This window comes from Stegostoma tigrinum, chromosome 1, assembly GCF_030684315.1.
Source record: "Stegostoma tigrinum isolate sSteTig4 chromosome 1, sSteTig4.hap1, whole genome shotgun sequence".
Lineage (NCBI taxonomy): Eukaryota > Metazoa > Chordata > Chondrichthyes > Orectolobiformes > Stegostomatidae > Stegostoma > Stegostoma tigrinum.
The window spans coordinates 151,558,407-151,583,004 of NC_081354.1; the positions used below are offsets into that span (position 1 = coordinate 151,558,407).

General features: G+C 42.2%; 1 protein-coding gene across 1 annotated transcript in view; it reads right to left on the reverse strand.

The window, feature by feature from the left end:
* Positions 1-8,396: 8,396 nt before the first annotated feature.
* Positions 8,397-24,598, reverse strand: part of malt1 (MALT paracaspase 1) — a 93,526-nt gene continuing 77,324 nt past the window's right edge. The window contains exons 15-16 of the mRNA XM_048545836.2: positions 21,936-22,061; positions 8,397-13,508 (exon numbers count right to left, since the gene is read on the reverse strand). Of these exons, the coding sequence (XP_048401793.1) occupies positions 13,005-13,508; positions 21,936-22,061 (630 nt within the window). The 3' untranslated portion in view covers positions 8,397-13,004. The remainder of the gene's footprint in view (positions 13,509-21,935; positions 22,062-24,598) is intronic.

The window sequence follows — 24,598 nt, forward strand, 5'->3', positions numbered from 1 at the left end:
GGCCTAGACCCTTCATCAGAGAGGGGGATGGGGGGAGGGAACTGGAATAAATAGGGAGAGAGGGGGAGGCGGACCGAAGATGGAGAGTAAAGAAGATAGGTGGAGAAGGTGTGGGTGGGGAGGTAGGGAGGGGATAGGTCAGTCCAGGGAAGACGGACAGGTCAAGGAGGTGGGATGAGGTTAGTAGGTAGCTGGGGGTGCGGCTTGGGGTGGGAGGAAGGGATGGGTGAGAGGAAGAACCGGTTAGGGAGGCAGAGACAGGTTGGACTGGTTTTGGGATGCAGTGGGTGGGGGGGAAGAGCTGGGCTGGTTGTGTGGTGCAGTGGGGGGAGGGGATGAACTGGGCTGGTTTAGGGATGCAGTGGGGGAAGGGGAGATTTTGAAACTGGTGAAGTCCACATTGATACCATATGGCTGCAGGGTTCCCAGGCGGAATATGAGTTGCTGTTCCTGCAACCTTCGGGTGGCATCATTGTGGCAGTGCAGGAGGCCCATGATGGACATGTCATCAAGAGAATGGGAGGGGGAGTGGAAATGGTTTGCGACTGGGAGGTGCAGTTGTTTGTTGCGAACTGAGCGGAGGTGTTCTGCAAAGCGGTCCCCAAGCCTCCGCTTGGTTTCCCCAATGTAGAGAAAGCCGCACCGGGTACAGTGGATGCAGTATACCACATTGGCAGATGTGCAGGTGAACCTCTGCTTAATGTGGAATGTCATCTTGGGGCCTGGGATGGGGGTGAGGGAGGAGGTGTGGGGACAAGTGTAGCATTTCCTGCGGTTGCAGGGGAAGGTGCCGGGTGTGGTGGGGTTGGAGGGCAGTGTGGAGCGAACAAGGGAGTCACGGAGAGAGTGGTCTCTCCGGAAAGCAGACAGGGGTGGGGATGGAAAAATGTCTTGGGTGGTGGGGTCGGATTGTAAATGGCGGAAGTGTCGGAGGATAATGCGTTGTATCCGGAGGTTGGTAGGGTGGTGTGTGAGAACGAGGGGGATCCTCTTGGGGCGGTTGTGGCGGGGGCGGGGTGTGAGGGATGTGTCGCGGGAAATGCGGGAGACGCGGTCAAGGGCGTTCTCAATCACCGTGGGGGGGAAGTTGCGGTCCTTAAAGAACTTGGACATCTGGGATGTGCGGGAGTGGAATGTCTTATCGTGGGAGCAGATGCGGCGGAGGCGGAGGAATTGGGAATAGGGGATGGAATTTTTGCAGGAGGGTGGGTGGGAGGAGGTGTATTCTAGGTAGCTGTGGGAGTCGGTGGGCTTGAAATGGACATCAGTTACAAGCTGGTTGCCTGAGATGGAGACTGAGAGGTCCAGGAAGGTGAGGGATGTGCTGGAGATGGCCCAGGTGAACTGAAGGTTGGGGTGGAAGGTGTTGGTGAAGTGGATGAACTGTTCGAGCTCCTCTGGGGAGCAAGAGGCGGCGCCGATACAGTCATCAATGTACCGGAGGAAGAGGTGGGGTTTGGGGCCTGTGTAGGTGCGGAAGATGGACTGTTCCACGTAACCTACAAAGAGGCAGGCATAGCTGGGGCCCATGCGGGTGCCCATGGCCACCCCCTTAGTCTGTAGGAAGTGGGAGGAGTCAAAAGAGAAGTTGTTGAGTGTGAGGACGAGTTCCGCTAGGCAGATGAGAGTGTCGGTGGAGGGGGACTGGTCAGGCCTGTGGGACAGGAAGAAGCGGAGGGCCTTGAGGCCATCTCCGCATTCTCCATTGAGCAGGTTTTGATCTCCTGGCTTGATGGTAATTGTAAAGTGGGGGATAGACCAGACCATGAGGTTGTAGTTTGTGTTGGATTTCTGCTTAAAGTCTTAATAACTATGTTTATCTAGCAAATACTATTTAAATGCAATGTCCACAATAGCAGGTCAGACTTGGAGTCCTTCAGAAAGTAACTTATTCCATGACTCCCAAAGATGGTCCACCAACTCAAGGCACAAGTCAAGAATATGATGGAACACTGCCCATTTTCCCAGATTGGTGCAGCTCCAACAACAGTTTGACACCATCCGGGACAAAGCAGCCCGCTTGATTGGCACTACATCCACAAACCTTCACACTCTCCAGCACCGATGATAAGTAGCAGTAGTGTATACTATCTACAAGATGCACTGCATAAATTCATCAGAGATCCTTAGATAGCACCTTCCAAACACATGACCACTTCCATCTAGAAGGACAAGGGCAACCGATACATGGCAACACCACTACGTATGAGCTCTCCTTCATGCCACTCACCATCCAGATTTGGAAATATATCACCGTTCTTTCACTGTCAATGCGTCAAAATCCTAGAAATTCCCCTAAAGACATTATCGGTCAACTTACAGCACATAGACTGCAGCAAATCAAGAAGACAGCTCACCACCACCTTCTTAAGATAATAAAATGTGAGGCTGGATGAACACAGCAGGCCCAGCAGCATCTCAGGAGCACAAAAGCTGACGTTTCGGGCCTGGACCCTTCATCAGAGCTCTCTGATGAAGGGTCCAGGCCCGAAACGTCAGCTTTTGTGCTCCTGAGATGCTGCTGGGCCTGCTGTGTTCATCCAGCCTCACATTTTATTATCTTGGAATTCTCCAGCATCTGCAGTTCCCATTATCTCTCACCACCACCTTCTGTAGGGCAACTAAGAATTGGGAATAAATGCTGGCCAAGCCAGCGACGTTCACATCCCATGAGGGAATATAAAAAATTCGACTTGTACCTAATTGCTAGCATGTAATAAATGTCATTCTGTTTAGACAAGAGCCAATCCTTATAAAGACGTATTAGTGATTGCTCCTCTAGCTCTGTAAACAAAACAGACTCTCAAACCCAGTCAACGATGTAGGAATAGTAACAGCATTCTATTGACACTTATTTCTGTAGTTCCCTAGAGAAATGCCAAAATATCGTATTGAAGGGAATAAGATTGATATTTCAAAATGAGGAATGCAAAGGATTTGAGGGGTTGCAGGAGAAAGCACAGCTCCAGGACTTATATCGATTTGCATCCTTCTATGCTGCAATTTTTTAAAATCATTCTATGAAAGCTTTCTTTTCATGAACACAAGCCCAGGAATATTCTAAAACTTATTTTAAAAACTGCTTAATTCTTGATATCATTACATTTGCATTTTAAGAAACCTGTAATCATATATTTGTGAATACAGTTCACAGCAGTACCACGAAATTCTTGTTGATGTCAGTATTGAGCTATTGGAAAGTACTGTTTCTGAAACTGCTGTAGAGACAGCTTGGGTATAATTCAGCAAACCATCACCAGAATCTACATCATTGATGTGTTAACAAGAGTTGGTACAGTCACAACATTTGATAAGGATTTTGACGTGCACTTGTGATGCCACAGCATACAAGGTTGTGGGCCAAGTTCTTATTTATGGGATTAGAAGACTTAGGATGTTGTTTTCGATCGGCACAACACGATGGGCTGAAGGACCTTCATTGTGCTGTCGATCTCTATGACTCTGTGACACGATTATATTACCACTGACCCTTCTAAGATCATAATGGCTGAAAATAGCCACCAGCATGAAGGAATAACTTACAACCTTGCTTTCACCAGTCTACATGTCACAGTTACATCTGTCAGCAATAGCAACATGAGGAAGCACCACACAGCCTTTGTTGGAGAGTGCCCTTCCTCTGTATGATGCGGCATTACCAACATATTAGTTGGAGTAGAAAACGGATCGAGCAGCTCAAAATGGGGCATCCATAATCCATGACTGTGGGCATTCCACTGCAATCTCTAAACACACAGGCCATCACTTTCCTCACTTCCGCAACATAGAAGTAGACTATTTTCTAAATGGGGAAAGGCTTTGTAAATCTGAAGCACAAAGGGACTTAAGAGTCTTAGTTCAGGATTCTCGAAAGTTCAGCTGGCAGTACAAAGGCAACACCAGCATTTATTTCCAGAGGACAAGAACACAAGAACCGGGATGTACTGCTGTAGCTGTATAAGGATCTGGACAGACAGCATTTGGAGTATCATGAGGAGTTTTGGTTCCCCTATCTAAGGAAGGATGTACTAACATTGGAGAGAATCCAGTGGAGGTTTACAGGAATGACCCTGGGAATGTTAGGCTTGTCATGAGGAGCGTTTGAGAATTCTGGGTTTGTACTTGATGGAGTTTAGAGATGTCATTGAAACTTAGAGAATACCAAGAGGCCCGGACAGAGCGGACATGGAGAAGATGTTTCCACCAGTAGGACAGACATGTAGGACATGAGGGCACCAACTCAGAGTGAAGGGATGACCCTTTGGAACTGAGATGAGGAGGAATGTCCTCAGTCAGAGGATGGTTAGTCTGTAAAACTCATTGCTGCAAAAGACTATGGAGAACAGGTCATTAAGTGTCTTCAAGACAGGGTTAGATAGGATCTTGTTTGCTAAGGGGATTGAGGGTTATGGGGAGAAGGCAGGAGCATGGGGTTGAAAAACATGTCAGCAACAACAGAATGACAGACCAGGCTCAGTGACCTGAGTGGCCTAATTCTGCTCCGTAGCCTTGTGGTCTTATCATCATCAGGTCAGACGACCAACCGCCATTTAATGAATAATGTAGAAGAGCATGCAAGCAACAATAACAGCAGGCACCCCTGAAAATGAGACCCAGGCAGCAGATACCTGGGAACAAGCCCGTTTAAGGCATATACCATCCTGACGTGGAATTATATTGCTGAGCATTTGGTGTCACTGAGTTAAAATCCTGGAACACTCGCCCCAATAGCGCTGTGGTCTCCCTAAATCCTAAAACTTGTACCGATTAAAAAAGGCCACTCATCACCATATTCTCCAGAGTAATAAGAGATGGACAATAAATAATGGCTTAGCTAGTGATGCCCACATTCCTAGGACAATAAAAAATAACCTGTGGTTTGGATAGTCTGGGTTGTATTCATAACTTCTCTGGATTCATCAAGAGAATTTAAATTATCTGCTCTCTGTCTTTTCCTTTGAGGTCAGGGCCTACTTGGCTGACATTAAAAGTACTGCATGCTCTATTTAGCTGGTCATGTGTAGAAAGGGCACATACTGCAGAACAGCTGGAAAAAGAGGGCCCACAACTCTCTTCTCAATGTTATCCATTCAGCCTGACTCTGGAAGGGCTGTGTCCTTTTTAATGCAAAGGTATAGCTTGATATCACAGGATGTCTGTTTACAAACCAATCAGTGCTACATTTGGTCATTGCAAGCTGGGAAACAGCAATTCTAGGCTCCTTGTTTCCAGTGATTAGACTAAATCGTTGGTGGTGTTCTCTCCTCAGCCCAGTCTTTTTGGCCAAAGTGGTTGAGTTTAACAACTTGGTCTAGACCCACCTAAATAAACAGATTAAAGCCTTCTTCTCCACTCGGGTTAGTTACTCTGCCTTACCTTAGCACTGAATGCCTCCTGCGCCCCTTTCAGGTTGGAAAGCCTCTGATTTGTGTGTTCACCAGTCCCTAATTGGATGGTGAACCTGTCTGCAGCCCAACTAAAAGGGCACTCCTGTGAAAATCAAAAGGAATAAGAGATTCCATTTGGGAACCCTGCAGACCAATGGTATCAATGGGGATTTCACAAGCTTCAAAATCTCCCCTCCCCCAACTGCATCCCAAAACCAGCCCAGCTCGACTCCACCTCCCTAACCTATTCTTCCTCTCACCTGTCCCCTCCTCCCGCCTCAAGCCGCACCTCCATTTCCCACCCATTAACCTCATCCCGTCCCCTTGACCTGACCTATCCCCTCCTCTACCTCTATTTATTTCAGAATCCTCTCCCCATCCCTTTTTTCTGATGAAGGGTCTAGGCCCGAAATGTCAACTTTTGTGCTCCTAAGATGCTGCTTGGCCTGCTGTATACATCCAGCTCCATACATTGTTATCTTGGATTCACCAGCATCTGCAATTCCCATTATCTCCGAAAATCAAAAGGAATGACTGCTTCCTCACAGCTGAGGGTTCAGGGTCCTGAATTGCTGTTTCAAAACAAAACAGAACAGATGAACTCAGCAGCTGTGAGGAGAAAGATAGCCCATGTTTCATATCAATGCTTCCTGACGCATCGAACTGGATTTTATCAAAGAAAAACTAAGGAAAGGGGGTGGCACAGTGGCTCAGTGATTAGCGCTGCTGCCTCACAGCACCAGGGACCCGGGTTTAATTCCAGCCTCAGGCGACTGTCTGTGCGGAGTTTTCACAATCACCCCGCAACCGCATGGGTTTCCTCCCACAGGTGGATTGGCTGTGCTAAATTGCCATAGTGCTCAGCAATGTGTGGATTATAGGGGGATGAGTCTGGTTGGGATGCTCCAACGGTCGGTGTGGACTTGGTGAGCTGCCTTCTTGAACCACTGCAATGCATTTGGTGCAGGTAGGCCCAAAACATTCTCACCAAAAAAATCATAAGCCACCAGTTTCATCACCAGCAGGATGCCACCATCAGACACATAGTCCCCTCCCGTATTCGCATTCCGCAGGTACTATTCCCTCTAGGACAACATGGCCCACTCCTGCTCCACCATCATGGCGCCTTCCTATACAATTGTAGAAGGTGTCACACTCACCCATTTATTTCCTCCCTCCTCACTATGCAACAGGTCAACACCGCCCTTTGGAGCATCCCACCCAGACCCATCCACCTATAACCCCCACACCCCTGAACACTACAGGCAATTTAGCATGGCCAATCCCCCTAGCCTGCACATCTTTGGACTGCGGGAGGAAACTGGAACACCCAGAGAAAACCCATGCAGACATAGGGAGAATGTGCAAACTCTGCACAGACAGTCACCCGAGGCTGGAATCGAACCCAGGTCCCTGAGAAGCATCCTTGTAGATCCTTTTTTGCACCCTTTGCAGTGAGTCTGCCGTGCTAACCACCGTGCCGCCACGTTTCCATCATAACATTTCTATCGCAGACAAAAAGAACAAAAGAACTGGGATTGCTGGAAATCTGAAAGGAAAACAGAAGTTGCTGGAGATTCTCAGCAGGTCTGGCAGCATCTGAAGAACGGTCACTGGGCCGGAAATGTTAATATCGATTTCTGTCCAAAGATGCTGCCGGATCTGCTGAGATTTTCCAGCAATTTCTGTTTCTATCTCAGGCCTGCTACAGTGCTCCAGTAAAGGTCAGCGTAAACTGGAGAAACAACACCTCACCTTCTGCTTCCACACTTTGTAGCCTTCAGCAGCTAACATCGAGTGTAACAATTTCAGCATGTGAACATCTTCCTCCATATTTGTTACCAACTCTCACATCTCTGAGTCTTATTGTGCTGGGAGCTATCAACTCATTTTCACTTATTCTCACCTCCTGTTAGCACCTATTCAGCATTTATCTCTTTCTTGGTTTATCATCAGCAATCCCTTTGTCTGCCTCTCCTTTTCTTCCTCTCTCTGGGCATAGTCTCAATGATTCACTTCTTGACCCTCCCCCAAACTAAACCATCCTCACCACACCCCTGTCATGAGCATAAATACCACCATTTCCCAGTTGCTTTCAGTTCTGAAAAAAAAGTCACTAGGTTAAAACATTAACTCTGCCTTTTTTCTCTCTGCAGATGCTACCAGACCTGCTGAGTTTCTCCAGCAATTTCTGTTGTGTTTCAAAATATGATCTATCAAGCCAAACACCTGTTTGGGTTCCAATAATAACAGCAGCTAGAGAGTGTTCTGTATAGCACTGCACACCACACTTCAGGAAGAACAAAAACACATCTGAAGTATGAAGAAGAGGTTTATGAGAATGGTTTCAGGGATGACAAAGTTTAGATGTAAAGATAGAGTGGAGAGGTTGAGACTGATTACCTTACAGAGGAGAATGCAAAGAGGAGATCTCAAAGCAGTTTTCAAAATCATGAGGGCTCTGGCCAGAGAAAACAGGGGAAAACTGTTCCTACTTGTAACAGGTTTATAAATGAGAGGGCACAGTTTCAAGGGTTTTATAAAAGAAGCTAATGCAAAATGACAAACTTATTTCTCCCCCCACAGCAAGGAGTTTGTGCCTAGAATGTATTTCCTGGAAATGTGGAGGCAAGTTCAATTGAGATGCACTGGAAAAGTATTTAAATAGACACAACATGTAGGGTAATGGGGAAAAGGCAGAAGATTAGCACCAAGTCAAAATGCTGAGATAGAAAGTACACACACAAGGGACTGAAGAGCCTTCTTTTACATATTAATCATTCTGATCTGTGATCACTGATCATCACCAACAGTATGGTAGGTGAACATTTAAAAAAAATAATCAGTCATTTCTGATGTTCCCATGAAAGCAGTTCCATTCTACCCGACCAAGAGTGATGGGAGCACTGGATTCAACAATTAATGGCAGAAGAATGTTTGGACTTTCAAGCACTTACTACTCCATTTAGTCAGTAACTTCTCAAGGGCCAATTCACAAAAACAAACAGCTTATAATCTCTCGTATTTGTTCTTTATTACTTTTATTTTTAGTCATTTCTTAAATTTCTCTCAAAACATTATTTTTGTAGCCAATTTAACTCCAATATGCTGTTTCTTGTATCATCATTTCTCCATCCTTTCCTCAAGTTGCTGAAAGGCGAGGGGTTCATGTGGTCCCAAATCACAACATTGACATTGCTTCTCAATTTCAGCAATTTGCAGCAATTTAGCAATTTAGGCAACAAGTCAATTAGCGTCACTTACTCTCCAATAGGTCTTTCTGACCCATTGTTACAGAATCATAACATTAAGAAATACTAAAATCACACCTATATAGAACAGATTCCATAATAAAAACATAAATTTCAATATTATCAATATTTTAAAAGAGCTAACATTATAGCTGTATTACTTCCAGTACTGCAAGACCTTTGTTTGCTATTGGTATGTGACAATAATGCTGTTTGAGCACTTTTACATAAGACAACACAATGTGTAATAAAATTATTTGATATCTGCAGCTGGATCAATTTTTGAGAACTTTGCATGGGCCATTGAGGAACAGAAACAACAAAATAGCCAGCATTTTCTTTCTCTGGACTATTTCCTCCTAATTATTTGAAGAGTATTCCCTCTAATTTTCTCCAGGCCTTTGTTCCTTTTGACCTCCCAAGGAGTTTGCAATGGTCAGCTTTTAGGACAAAGGGTGCATGAAACTGTATTGTATTAGCATGAGTTCATATCTGCTCCCTTGGGAGGGAAAGGTTAGAGGAGGTGGTTCAGGGGTACAGTAGAGTGATATGAAAACCAAAAGTATTTATCAAAAACTCTCACTATCTTTCCACCTGCTGTGGAGGTGCCAGTATTGTGCACAATTTATAGTTGGCCCGTCAATATGGTGTTTTATAAATTCCTACTTAAGAAATAAAACCAGTCTAACTCCAAACTAAAACACAAACAGATTCTAAACAAGGTCTCACACACTAATATGCATCGTCTGACCTAAGATGCCACCTCTTCTTTACACTGATAAAACCTTTAGCTCTCTCAGGACCATGACTTGAAAGGAGTTTGAGGATTTACACATACCTATTAATCAATTAAAACCTTATAACTGATTAAAGATTTAACAGCATCTTAGGTTTGTTTAGTACACCCCAGCCTCCTAGGGATAAAAGTCCCACCCTATCCAACCTCTCCTTATAATTCAAATGCTCCAGGATCAGAAGCATCCTTGTAGATCCTTTTTTGCACCCTTTACAGTTTAATAACATCCTTCCAAAAGTAGGGTGACCAGAATTATATGCAGTACTCCAAGTGTGGCCTTACCAATGTCTTGTGTAGCTGTAACATGATGTCCCAACTCCTGTACTTCATGCTCGGAGGAATGAAGGCAAGCATGCCAAACACCTTCTTCACCGTCCTGTCTTCCTGTGGTGCCACTTCCAAGGAACTATGCGCTTGCACTCCCTGATCTCTGATGGACAACACAAATCAGGGCCCTATCATTAACTACACAAATCCTGATTTGTTTTACCAAAATAAAACACTTTTCATTTATCTAAATTAAACTCCATCTACCATTCCTAGATCCACTGGTCCAGTTGATCAAGATCCCATTGTACTCTTTGAACACTTTCTTCTTTGTCCACTATTCCACCATTTTGATGTCAACCCCAAACTTACTAACCATGACTCTGAAATTCTCATCCGAATCATTTTATATAAAAGATGAACAACAGTAGGCCCAGCATCTATCCTGCTGGCACACCACTGGTCAAAGGCTTCCAGTTTGAACAATAACCCTCTATGACCACCCTCTGTCTCTTAACGTCAAGCCAATTTTATATCCAATTGGCTAGCTCTCCCTGGGTCCCATCTCATCTAACCTTATTAACCAGTCTACCATAACGAACCTTGTCAAAGGCTTTGCTAAAGCCCAAGTAGACAACATCTACCACTCTGCCTTCCTCTTGGTCACCTCTTCAAAACCTCAATCAAGTTTAAGAGACACAATTTCCCATGCACAAAGCCCTGATGACTATCCCTAATCAGTCCTTGCCTTTCCACATGCGTGTAGATCCCATCTCTCAGAATGCCTTCCAACCACTTACCCACCAATGTTGTCAAGCTCACCGATCTGTAGTTCCTGGGATTTTCCTTGTAACTTCCTGGCTAGTTACAAAACTAGCCACTCTCCAGTTTTCCAACATCTCACTCTTGGCTGTCAATGATACAACTTTCACCAGTAGGGGTCTTGCACATTCTTCCCTAGCTTCCCACATTGTCCTGAGACTTAGCTATCTTCATGTGTTTTAACACCTCCAGTATCTCCTCTTCTGTAGTCTGCACTCATTTCCAGATATCACTATTTATTTCCTAAGTTCCCTTGCTTCCCTACCTTCCTCCACAGTAAATACTGATGATGCGAAATTTGTTTTTAGGATCTCACTCATTTCCTGTAGTTCCATATACAGATGACCTCAGAGATCTTTAAGGCGCCCTATTCTCTCCCTAGTTACTGTTTCCCCCTAGTATTAGTAGTAATAATAATAATAATAATAATAATAATAATAATAATAATAGAAAGTGGACCATATAGGAAAAATGATGGGAGCCTGTTAGAAAGGTACAATGTGAATCATGGTAGGTTTAAATCTACATGTATGCTGGAAAAGTCAGGTGAGCAAAGCAGTATGGATGCCAAGTTTATGAAGTACTTTTGTGATTGTTTCTGAGAACAGCACCTTCTAGAGCAGACTATACTAGACCTCACATGTAGCAATGCTTTTGCTATAAGATTATAAACCCTATTTATCAGAAATGATAATATGATTTAATTCTACATTCAGTTTGAGGGAGAGAGGAGTTGGTTTGAGACTTTTTTTATTACTTAAACAAGGACAATAATGAGGCATAGAAAGAAAAGCAAGGAAAAGTGAACTGGCAAATGAGCTTAATTGGTGGTTTTACCCAAAGTTTCAGGTTGGTGACTCTCCTTGCATGTACGGTGTATATATAAGTAAGATCATAAATGGTTCAAAGAGAACAAACTTAGTGTTTCACTTCACAGCGCACAAAGAAAATCTTCCTTACAATGTATCCTTGTGATATTATCGTATTTGATACTAAAATCTCACTTCCTCTAAGACACTACTACTTGTGCTACTTCTGGAATGTCTATGCAATGATTTCCATTTTCATTCTAACATAAATATTGGAATAAATTTGATGCATAGGGATGCTGAAAAGATATTAATTATCTGTCAACAGATGCCTGAAAGTGGCAGACCAGGTTAATAGGGTAGCTACCAAGGCAAATGGGAATGTTACCTTTATCAGTCGTGGCACAGATTATAAGAGCAGGCATGTTATGTTGGAACTGTACAAAGCTTTGATCAGGCCACAGCTGGAGTAATGTGTGCAGTTCTGGTAACAGCACGATAGGGAAAATGTCATTGTACTGGTCGGGATGCAAAGGTTGTTGCCTGAGATAGGGCAGTTTAGGTCTGTAGAGAGTGTGGATTAGCTTCTGTTGTTTTCTTTAAAAACAGAGATGGATAAAATGGGATTGAAGCATATAAAATGATGAGAGGCATGGGCAGAGTGGATATAAATGTGGATAGACCCTTCCTGTTAGTTGAAGGGTCAGCAAGAGGCAACAGATTAAGGTGAAAGGAGGTTTAGACAAGATTTGAGGGAACGTTTCATCCAGAGGTTGGTGCGAATTTGGAAATGGACTGCCAGAGAAGGTAGCCGACACAGGAAATTTCACAATCTTTAAACTTACTTGGACAAACAGTTGAAAGATTTTAGTGTTCAAGACTATGGGCCAAATGCTAGAAAGTGGGACTAGTATAAATTGGGAGTCGTTTTGGCAGTTGAGGCTTGATAGGCCGAAGGGCCTCCTCTTTACTGTATGATTCTATAATTATAATGTGAATACCTTATGAATAAATCTATCATGCCCTCATTGTAATGAAATCAAAACTAACCATGGCATCCTCTGCTCTAACCTTCCCTCCATGGATTTCAAAACAATGCAACCTGTTACCCAGCTAAATTATTTCCTTCTACACTCTATAAATGTTTAAATCCAATTTTCGAATCTCCTTCTCACCACTTCCAAACTGACTTCATTTCCTACTATGAATACATTAAGGTTCGTGGCTTCTGTATCATAAAACTGCTAATAAATTATCACACAAAAATGATTGCATGCAGATAATATTAAATGTTTGATGCAGCACAGAAAACAATTAAAGGGCTATACTCTCATTGACAACATAATGGTTAATTTCCACCATGATGTTATAAGTTTAAGTGTCTTGCCTCCATGTCCAGATTCACAGAAGACAGCCTGGGAAGGAATGGGAAACAGTTGATGACCTTTGAGGTGGCCCAATTCTATGCGATTGTTCACAACTGCCCAGACTATGCTTGCCATTCTTTGTGTCCAGCATTTCAGTTGTGCAAAAAATGAAGAATACATTGGACAGTCTCATTATTGGTGCATTGCTGGGATGGAGATTGTCTACATTTTGTTACTTCCAGTGGGTGCTAGCACTGTTCCAGTGGAAAATCCTCCTCAGTACATTCTGAACGATTGTTTGTAAATTAATGCTCAGTGAATTGCAGACAGGTATTGAAATCAGACTGCAGATCATTGATATCATTCTCAACTGGAATATTGATTTCCCTTATGTTACTGCTACAGAAGTGAGGTCTTTGACCCCATTCTGACATATGTGTATAGGTGTTGTATTTACAGTTGTCAGCAGGAATTGTACAGCCCACTGCACCCATCATAGATGAATTTGGGTTGTAGACTCCAAGGTGAGAGTTAGCTTGATAATGTTGGTTGTGGTGGTGGTGGTAATGCTCAAATTCAGGACTGTAAGCCATGCTTCGCACTGGACTGTGGGATGGGCTATGCACTGGGCTGTGCAATGGGCTATGAGGCATAGGACAGGTCACTAGGCAGCTATTTCTCCTAATGGTGCGATGGATGTCCAGCTTTGCGATGAGTGGCTTTCCCACGTCTACCTCCTTGGCTTCTTCTACAAATTCATCAAGTCCTTGATATTGATAACGCAGGCAGGCTGTGAAGACCAGTCGTTCCTACAGCAGAAGAACATGAATTTACAATTGTTTTATTTCTATCACTTTTCTTCAAAAAGCTAAATATAACAAAAAAGTGATAATTTGAAGCAGGAAACCAGATAGCATTCTAAAGTTTGTAACTCAAGACAAGATTCTCAAGCTTATAGTATCGCATATTTTCAACATGGCACATATGGTATGTTTTTCTTGTAGTCTAATATTGTATATTCACAGTTATTCAAAATGTTAAAGAGATCCAAGGCTGAAATTTGTGCGTCATCAAAGAGAGGCAAAACCACCAGGGGGTTCTTTTGAACCTTCCTGCTTTCGTTAACCTTTAGGGAAAGATCAGCTGAAATCCCACTTAAATTTTTTTTAAAATCATGAACTTATTAACGTAAAGAAAGGAAAATAATACAGATCTTCTGGAATAGTGTTATTCCATCAAAAAGAACTTATTATTTTGTGAAATGGAAATGTTCAGATAAAGCATTATGACCTTGTGTCATATATTTCAATTTAGAAAATGCGATTGTAGATTATCGATACATCTCAAGTGACAATTTTGTTAGCAGTAAAACAATGTTTAAATTCCAATTATATATAAAATATATATTTATACATATAAACATATACAAATACACATATAAACTATAAGGGAGGCAATAGCTTAGTGGTATTATTGTTGGACTATTAATCCAGAGACCCAGGGAATGTTGTAAGGATCTAGGTTCGAATCTGGCCATGGCACATGGTAGAATTTAAATTCAATAAAAATCTGGAATTAAGAGTCTAATGGTGATCAAAAATCCATTTCAGGAAATTTCAGGAAAAACCCATCTGGTTCATTAGTGTCCTTTAGGGAAGGAAATTGCAATCCTTAGCTGGTCTGGCCTACATGTGACTCCAGACCCACAGTAATGTGGTTGATTCTCAATCATGAATTAGCAATAAATGTTCGCCTAACCAGCGACACCTTCATCCCATGACAAATAGTAAATAAATAAGCAAACATCTACAATCAAAGTTGGCAGAGGGATGGAACTTGACCACCTTAAAATAGTTGTCAATAGTAAATTAGTTGTCTATTTACACCTTCCTTTATTTGTTAATATAAAATCATTTTAAACTAAATTCCACAAGTTTTTTTTTCGATGAGGTAACAGAGCATAATTGAGTGTGGAGCTGGATAAACACAGCAGGCCAAGCAGCATCTTAGGAGCACAAAAGCTGACGTTTTGGGCTTAGACCCTTCATCAGAAAAGGGGGAGGGGAAGGGGGTTCTGAAATAAATAGGGAAAGAGGGGGAGGCGAATCGAAGATGGATACAGGAGAAGATAGGTGGAGAGGAGATAGATTACAAGAGAGTTGCAGTGGGAGAGAGATCTTCTGAGGTTTGTCCGGAGGGAGGAGGGTAACTTCTTCCGGTTAGGCATCCCTGGAAGAGACTTTGCAGTGAGATTAAAATTGTGATCAGAGATAATGGATTCTCCAGCATCTGCAGTTCCCATTAGCTCTGATACAATTTTAACCTCACTGTGAAGCCTCTTCCAGGGATGCCTAACCTGAAGAAGTTACCCTCCTCCATCCGGACAAACCTCAGGAGCTCTCTCTTCCATTGCAACTCTCTTGTAATCTATCTCCTCTCCTTCTCCTTTATCCATCCTCGATCCGCCTCCCCCCTCTCGCTATTTATTTCAGAGCCCTCTCCCCCTTTTCTGAAGAAGGGTCTAAGCCCGAAAGGTCAGCTTTTGTGCTCCTAAGATGCTGCTTAGCCTGTTGTGTTCATCGAGTTCCACACTTTGTTATCTCGGATTCTCCAGCATCTGCAGTTTCCCATTATCTCTGCAGAACATAATTACATGTGGTGGTCACATGCTTCCCAATGACATTTGATGAGGAGTTGTTGATGGAGAGAATGTTTGTAATGTGGTATATTTTGACAGAAATTTTTAAGAGACAACATAAATTAAAGAGTACAACTATAACAGCATGTGGGAGCAGAGGGACCAAGGTGTATCTGTGAAGCATGAAAGCAGGACAGGCTGAGGGAGCAGTTAGTAAAGAATATTTATAAAAGAATTTTGATCTTTCTCACTGGGGTCAGTGAGTGCAAAAGCAAGGAAGTTATGTTAAACTTGTATAAAACACTGGTTTGGCCAAAACTTGAAAATGTGTCCAGTTCTGGCCACCATCCTTTATCTAATGGCTTCACATCTTCCTAGAGTGCAGATAAGATTAATGAGATTCTATCTAGTTATTAGAAACTTGAGTACAATTGAAAAATTGAAGAAGTTGAGTCAAGTTTTTTTCTGGCAAGAGAAGGTTGAGAGGAGGTATTCAAAGAGATGTGTACAGAGTAGATTGGAAGAAACTGCTCCCATTAGTGGAAGAATTGAGAATCAAAGGACACAGATTTAAAGTAATGGACAAATAGAAGTGACAATGATATGAAGAAAAACCATTTTCACGCAGCAAGTGCTTAAAATTTGGAATGTGCTACCTAAATGTGCTGTGGGAAGAAGAAACAAGTTCACCTGAAGTAGTCAAGAGGGAATTGGATTATCTGAAAAGAAAGTAAGTGCAGGGAGTAGTAAAAGAATAGCATGAGGTAAACAGTTCCTTTTGAGGTCCAGCACAGACATGGCAGGCTGAATAGCCTCCTTTCATGTTATAACCATTCTGTCATAGTATGGTTCACAAAATTGCTCCATCTTTCAGCAAAGTCATGGCTGATCTGTTACCTAACTCCATATGATCACTTTTGCCCATTCCTGAAGACCTTTGGTTAACAAAAATCGATCAGTCTCAGATTTTAAATTTTACATAAATAATTTAGCTTCTATTGTTGCATTCAGAACAGAGTTCTGGACTTTTACCAGTCTTTGTAGATGCAGAACCATGAACTATCTGAAAGGTCTGACTTTGATTTTTAGATAACACCCCCTTGAACTAAACATCATTTCCAGCAGGAATAGTTTCTAGCTATCCTGTCCATATCCTTTAACATCTTGGAAGTTTGAATCTAATCAAACCTGATCTCTTTGAATCCTATGGAATGAAGACCCAGTTTGTTAATCTCTCCTCATAATTTAACCTTTGGAGTTCTGATTATTTTGCACTGCACTCTTTCCAAGACCAATGGATTACTCTGAATGAATACTGCCCAGAACTCTGCAAAGGATGTGTGGTCTACCTAGAACATCAAGTAAGTGTATTCCATCATATTCTGCTTGGACATGAGATCTTTAGGTAGTTGTGAGGCTAGAAGAAGTCAACAGATGAGCCATTTGCCATAAAATATCCATCCCTCAAGATGTTCTGGTATTCATGGCATTTAAGTGAGTGCCTCAGCTGAGTTTCCACTCAAGGTGTTGATAATTAATAATTTGGGCATTTCAGAAAGGGTGGTTAACCTCCACCTCATTGTCATTAATTGTTGCTTGCCTTTTTGGGGCACCTGAATGTTGTTCAGTGATTTCCGCATGCTGGCACAGACAGTTTTGTTACTTGAGAAAAGGTGAATGGCACTAAAAACTGTGCATTAGTTAGCTAACTTCCCCATTTTTGACCTTATTGTGGAGGAAAGGTTGGAATATTCTCAACTTTCCCGGATGAATACAGCTCCAATAACTCCCAAGTTGCTAGACACCATCCAGGACAAAGCAGCCCACTTGCCTGGCATCCACTAACAAACATTAAGTCCCACCAGAGCTGACACTGAGTAGCAGCAGCGTGTCTTATCTCCAAGATGCACTGCAGAAATTCATTCGAGCTCCTTAGGCAGCACCTTCCAAATCTGTGAGCACTACCATCTCGAAGGACAAGGGGAACAGATACCACCCTGCAAATTCCCCTCGATGCCACTCACCATCTCCATTTGGAAATGTATCAGTGTTCCTGCTGTCTTTCTGGGTCAAAACTCTGGAATTCCCTGCCTGAGAGTATTGTGGATCTATCTTCAGAACATGGACTACAGAGTTTCAAGAAAGCAGCTCACCACCACCTTCTCAAGAACAACTAGGTTTACGCCATATAAGCTGGCCCAGCCAGTGGCACCTACATCCTGCGAGTGAATTTAAAAAAAAGCATGGTTGCTAAAATTGATGATGTCATAAAGATGGGAATGAAATTAAGATGTAAAAGGAACATGAGCAGGCTACCAAGATATATAGGATAATAAAATGTGAGGCTGGATGAACACAGCAGGCCAAGCAGCATCTCAGGAGCACAAAAGCTGACGTTTCGGGCCTAGACCCTTCGTCAGCTTTTGTGCTCCTGAGATGCTGCTTGGCCTGCTGTGTTCATCCAGCCTCACATTTTATTATCCTGGAATCTCCAGCATCTGCAGTTCCCATTATCTCTGATACCAAGATATATAGTTAGTTTGAGTGAGTAGGAAAAGATCTGACAAATCCAATATAATATGCGAAGTTGAAAAATTGTCCACTTTGGAAAGAAGCTTTTTATCCAAATGGTGAAAGACTGAGGAACTCAGAAATGCAGAGGGATCTGGGTGGCTTAATGCATGAATCGCCAAAGGCTGGTACACATATACAGTAAGTAATTAGGAAAACTAATGAAAATTTATTGCTTACTGCGGGTTGAATTGAATAAAAAAATAGGGAACTAAAGCAGAAATTGCTGGAGAGACTCAGCAGATCTGTCAACAACTGTGGAGAGAAAACTGAATTTTCATTATGGGACCAGATGAACTTTCTTCAAAACTGAAAGGAGAGAGATCATTTTTCAGTTGTACATAGCATTGGTGAGACCACACATCAGTTCCAAAGGTGAGCCATAGAGGACTCAAAATGTTAATTCTCTTTCTGTCTCCTTGGATGCTGTCAGACCTGGTGAGTTTCTACAGGATTTTTGACTTTTATCTCATATTGCCAGTATCTGTAATGCTTTGCTTTTAATCGGCAAGGTCACTTCTGCAGTACTGGATGGCACTGTATTGGAAGCAGTTCATAGAAGGCTTACCAGTCTAATACATGGAATAAGTATGCTGTCTTATGAGAGGGTTGACAGGCTAAGTGCATACCTGCTGCTAGAAGAGTAAGGGACAAATTGATTGAAATATATAAGACCTTCAGTGATCTAGTCAGGATGCATGTGGGAAGGATGCTTCCTCTTGCGAAAGAATTTAGAATTAGTAGTAATTGTTTAAAAATAAGGGGTTGCCCGTACAAGATAGAGGTAAGGACAGCTTTGTTTCTCATTGAGTATTGAGAGTCTTTGGACCTCTCTTCCTGATAAAAACAGTGAAAGCAAAAACTTTAGAAACTTTCAAGGTAAAAGGTGTAGAGATTCTTGATAAGCAAGGGTGTGAATTGTTTTCAGAGGAGATGGGAATGTGGAATGATCAGATCAGCCCTGATATTGCTAAATGGCAGAGCAGACTCAAGGCCCCAAGTCGCCTACTCTTTCTCCTAATTCACATGTCTCAATGCAAGTTTGTTATTTCAGGCATGCTTCCATTCGTAGAAACAACTGCAATCACTATCAGAGATAATGTGAAAAATGTCAGCTTTTGTGCTTCTGAGATGCTGCTTGGCCTGCTGTGTTCATCCAGCTTCACACTTTGCTATCACTATCACCTCATCTCAGGAACTTCTCTGATTTTCTTATTTGAAGCTTTAACAACGTTTGACATTGTATGTTCCCAGTGAAATGCGAACTGAGCATTGGTGAGCAGGTCCTTTATGACTGCTGTTTGATAACACTTTGTTAATGATTTACAGTGGACAGATAGATCTATAATTTAAGCAACAAGCATGAAGGGTAAACGTAACCTCTTCATCAGACTAGAAGGTTAAAGGATTTTAATGGCAAAAGCAACTTAGGAAGCGACCAGGGTTTCAAAAAAAACACTTTGGCAAAAGAGTGATGTTCAGCTACATGAAGCAAGATCTCAGAATCTATAAAAAGAAAGGTCAGCTTTTATTTTTGTTTATCCTTAGTTAATGAAACATTAACAAATACCGAATGATGGTGTTAGAGAATGAGTGGAACTTTATTTTTGTAATATTTCAGTTTCAAATGTCTCTTTGTGACCTTGTTCAAAGCATGTTTATACTGATGCAGCCAGGATCCTTTCATCATGGATATTACAACATCTGACATGAATGAGAAAACCAAACAGCTGCACAGTAAGGTCATCTCTGTTACTTCTCTGGCCATTTCTGAACACAAACTAATGAATAATGCTCTGGTGTGTTTGAAGTACAGACTATTTAGATAGTCCTCTCACTATCTGAAATTAGTAGAGATCCAGAACTCTAACCCTTAAAGGTTGTGGATGTTGATTAACTGAAGTTTTCAAGATTAGGTGGAGAAAAGGCAGTTAAATGAATTTTAAATTAAAGTTCACTAATTGGCTTGCTTAAATAGTGAAGCATCTTGGTTAGTGGAGGGGTACAGAACTGGAATTGCTTTGCAATCTCTTTGCTTATGGACCTACATTAGCTGCCAGTCTGGCACTGCCTCGCTAGGTTAGCTCTGTAACCTCCTTCACTGCTGCAAACCTCCGTGATCTTTGCATTCCTTCCTTTCTATGCATTCTACCATAGTCAGCCATGTCTTTGTCAGCCGAAGCTGTAAGTTCTGGAATTCCGTCCTTCAATCTCACCACATTTCTACCTCTCTTAAGACGCTGCTTAAAACTGATTTCACCTGTTCTGATAACAAAGTGTGCAGCTGGATGAGCACAGCAGGCCACAGCATCTCAGGAGCACTAAAGCTGATGTTGCGGTGAAGGGTCGAGGCCTGAAACGTCAGCTTCTGTGCTCCTAAGTTGCTGCTTGGCCTGCTGTGCTCATCCAGCTCCACACTTTGTTATCTTGGATTCTCCAGCATCTGCAGTTCCCATTATCTCTGATCACAATTTTAACCTCACCTGTTCTGATGTTCATTTATGTGGTTTGATGTCAAATTTTGCCTGATAACTTTCTATGAGGCACCTTTGGATGTTTTAAAGTAAAGGTACTGCATAAATGCAACTTACTGTTGAACTGTATCTTTCTGACAACTCATATAGGGAATTACGTTTGAATGCTAATCGGTGAAAATAACGGTACTGGTAGAAAAAGAATTACAACAAGTGGGCACAGAGATCCAAAAAAAATTGTTTAAATAAATGCCATTGCAGCATAAAGTAGGCTAGCAAACTGACTTTAAATAAGAGCAGTAAACTTTTCCCCCCAAAGTGGTCGACCAGCAACTTACCCCCCACAGTGGTCGAGAACGCCCTTGACTGCGTCTCCCGCATTTCCCGCATCACATCCCTCACACCCCGCCCCCGCCACAACCGCCCCCAGAGGATCCCCCTCGTTCTCACATACCACCCCACCAACCTCCAGATACAACGTATCATCCTCCAACACTTCCTACATCTACAATCCAACCCCACCACCCAAGACAGTTTTCCATCCCCACCCTTGTCTGCCTTCCGGAGAGAGCACGCTCTCCCTGACTCCCTTGTCCGCTCCACACTCCCCTCCAACCCCACCACGCCCGGCACTTTCCCCTGCAACCGCAGGAAGTGCTACACTTGCCCCCACACCTCCTCCCTCACCCCCATCCCAGGCCCCAAGATGACCTTCCATATCAAGCAGATGTTCACCTGCACATCTGCCAATGTGGTATATTGTATCCATTGTACCCGGTGTGGCTTCCTCTACATTGGGGAAACCAAGCGGAGGCTTGGGGACCACTTTGCAGAACACCTCCGCTCGGTTCGCAACAAACAACTGCAACTCCCAGTCGCAAACCATTTCAACTCCCCCTCCAATTCCTCAGACGACACGTCCATCATGGGCCTCCTGCAGTGCCACAATGATGCAACCCGAAGGTTGCAGGAACAGCACCTCATATTCCGCTTGGGAGCCTACAGCCCAATGGTATCAATGTGGACTTCACAAGCTTCAAAATCTCCCCTACCCGCACTGCATCCCAAAACCAACCCAGCCTGTCTCTGCTTTCCTAACCTGTTCTTCCTCTGACCCATCCCTTCCTCCCACCTCAAGCCGCACCTCCATTTCCTACCTACCACCTCATCCCGCCTCCTTGACCTGTCCATCTTCCCTGGACTGACCTATCCCCTCCCCACCTCCTCACCTGTACTCTCCTCTCCACCTATCTTGTTTTCTTTCCATCTTCGGCCTGCCTCCCCCTCTCTCCCTATTTATTCCAGTTACCTCTCCCCATCCCCCTCTCTGAAGAAGGGTCTAGGCCTGAAACGTCAGCTTTTGTGCTCCTGAGATGCTGCTTGGCCTGCTGTGTTCATCCAACCCCACATTTTGTTATCTTGGATTCTCCAGCATCTGCAGTTCCCATTATCACAGTAAACTGTACCAGTTTAGTTTTAAATAGCTTGGAATAAAATTAAGCTATTGTGCGTTGAATTGTTCAATAACTGCATTTGGGACATAAAGATCTTACCTTCAGTTTCTGTAAAGAACTTAGTCTGGTGTAAAGGCATTGCTCTGGTAAATCCTTAGAGAGTAAGTAGCTTCCTGTTTCTTCTGGTGTTCCTTTGTTTGTCTTTTTAGGATCAATGTCTAGGTCCTACTCTCATAATGCAAACAAAAAACACAAACAGATGCAAGTTCAAAATTAATTCCAATAAGATTTTTGCAGTAACATTCAGTTTCAGATGCTGCAAGTTGTCTTTCAACTTCAAATGTAAATAAAAAATGTTTCAAAATATTACTTCATCTGCCTGAAATCTGAATACAGTCTAAAACATAGTTGCCTACTATTATTAATAAAGGAAAAAATTCTACTTACTGTTACTATAATACAGATATCAACACTGAAAAAATGGAAATAGGTAAGATCTCTTTTTGTTACCGGTGACATTTCAGAGAAAGATGTGAATTTTTCATTCAGTGACATAATTAAATAAAATGAAACTGAGTGTGACATACTCCTAGGCATATGAATTAGGCAAATTAAATACACATAAACGCACACTACACAGACATTTCACCTCATTGGTCCAAATATAACACATTTTTGTCATAAAGGCATCATCGGTTTAATCTGCATATTGTGCTGAATAAGAAGTTAATCTTATTGTTCTCCAAATTGTCAGCACCAACATGGATTTGAAAGATTTTGAAAGTATTTTTGAAAGACTTTGCATAATGCAGGTGTTGGTGAAATGATTGCTTCAAACACAGTATGTGCATTTATAAAGAATGTGCTTGTGGTTTTGCAGACAAAATAAAGCTTCCAACATTCAAACAGATCCTTCATAAATTATTTATATGTATTAAAAATTCTTCACAGGCAAGGGTTTATTCATTGATCCTGCTCTAATAGCTGGGTGTTTCACTCTACAAGACTGTGCATCAGATAATTAATTCTTTACCATTGCAGTCTCATCTCCCGTCAGGTAAATCTTTTGGCCCAACGTGCAGTATTGCTCAATTTACCCTGCAGTGGATCCGATTACATGTTTAGCCTTCCTCATAACAGTCTCATTTAGCCTGAATGGGTACTGCCCCAGGTTTCTGCCTACTGAAATTAATCATGCAGTGGTAAATTAATATACTCCCACTGGATGACAAGGAGGTCTGCTCCAGCAGCCTTGTCATACAATGTATTTTTATTTGCATTGAATAATCACAGTTGTTGACTTGAGGCAGTTATACATTAGTTGTGCCTTGGACAGATTCTATCTGAAATATTATCCCCCACTTAGATACTGCTCCTCAGGAAAGATATATATACATATTGGTCTTGTGAAGGGTTACAATACAAATCCAATAGGAATATACAAAGATTTTAAGAGTCAAATTATGAGGAGCTTAAATAATCTTGGTTAGTCCTTCCTAGATATCAGAGGACTGATCCAACTGAAATATTGGAAGTGACAAAGGGAATCAAGTGGATAGGTACATAAACAAACTGTTTCTTCTGGTGAGCATAATGTGGAGGTGCCGGTGTTGGACTGGGGTGGACAGGGTCAGAAACCTGATGTCATGTGATTTTTGACCTTGTCCTCTGGTGGAGAAATCCAGAACAAGAAGACACAACCTTAAAATTGGAGCTAGGTTACCTACGCAAGACATTCTGAAACACTCTTTGTGTATAAATTGCAGCAAAGATCTGGATCTCTCGCTCAACAAATGTTTGTGGATACTGAGTTTATAGAAATTCTTTAAGACTAGATTCAATTAGTGGTCCTCATTTCTAGGACCACTAGTACTAATTTTCTTGACAGGAGGTAACATCTACCTACATCTACCCTAATAAAACACTTTCACCATTCTACCAACACCTCAGCCTTCACCTGTTGAGGTAAAAGAATCCCAACATGTTCAATCTTTCTTGACATGCAGAGCTTGGTTCTGGTAACATTCTGGTAAATCTTCTCTAGTGCCTCACTTGAATTTTATAATGCATGCATGGTGCCCACAAACATTACTTCTATTAAAGATCTTTTGTTAACTCCCTGATATTGTTTCAAATTGAAACAATATTTGCTGTTATCCATCCTCAGGAAGAGTTCTTAAAGGCCTCCACAATGTCTTCAGTTATTTCTATTTTCTAAACATATCTAACACATAGTCCTGTCGGATGTATAGTTCAACAGAAAAAGTGAAATACCTGTACAATGAAAAGCTAATTATTAATTTTCCTATACTAAACACATAGCATGACAGAGTCAACCATTATATTGACAAATAAAATTCATCTACTGCTACATAATGTTACACTGCAATATCGGTCCCGTGGTTTTGAAAGACATTTAGCCAAAGACAGGTTCATTAGGGCACTGAATGCTCCCAGCCAATTACACCCACTATACCCCCATCACAAAATAAGCAAATCTTAAGTAAAAAGCAATATTGAAGCACATGTCAGACTCAGATGGGGTAATGTTCTGAGTCCAGATTATCAGCAGGGAGCCTCATCCACCTTGTAAACTCACCTTGTCATGTAAATATTCTGAGTAAGTGCAATCGTACCCCAGTGGGCATTCTGTCAGAGTGTTCTCATATGAACACTTTTGAAAATATTTGTGCTGGTTATCTCAAATGGATAAGTGATTGCGTTGAAAAAAATTTACAGAAGAACTTAGCACAAAGTCAACA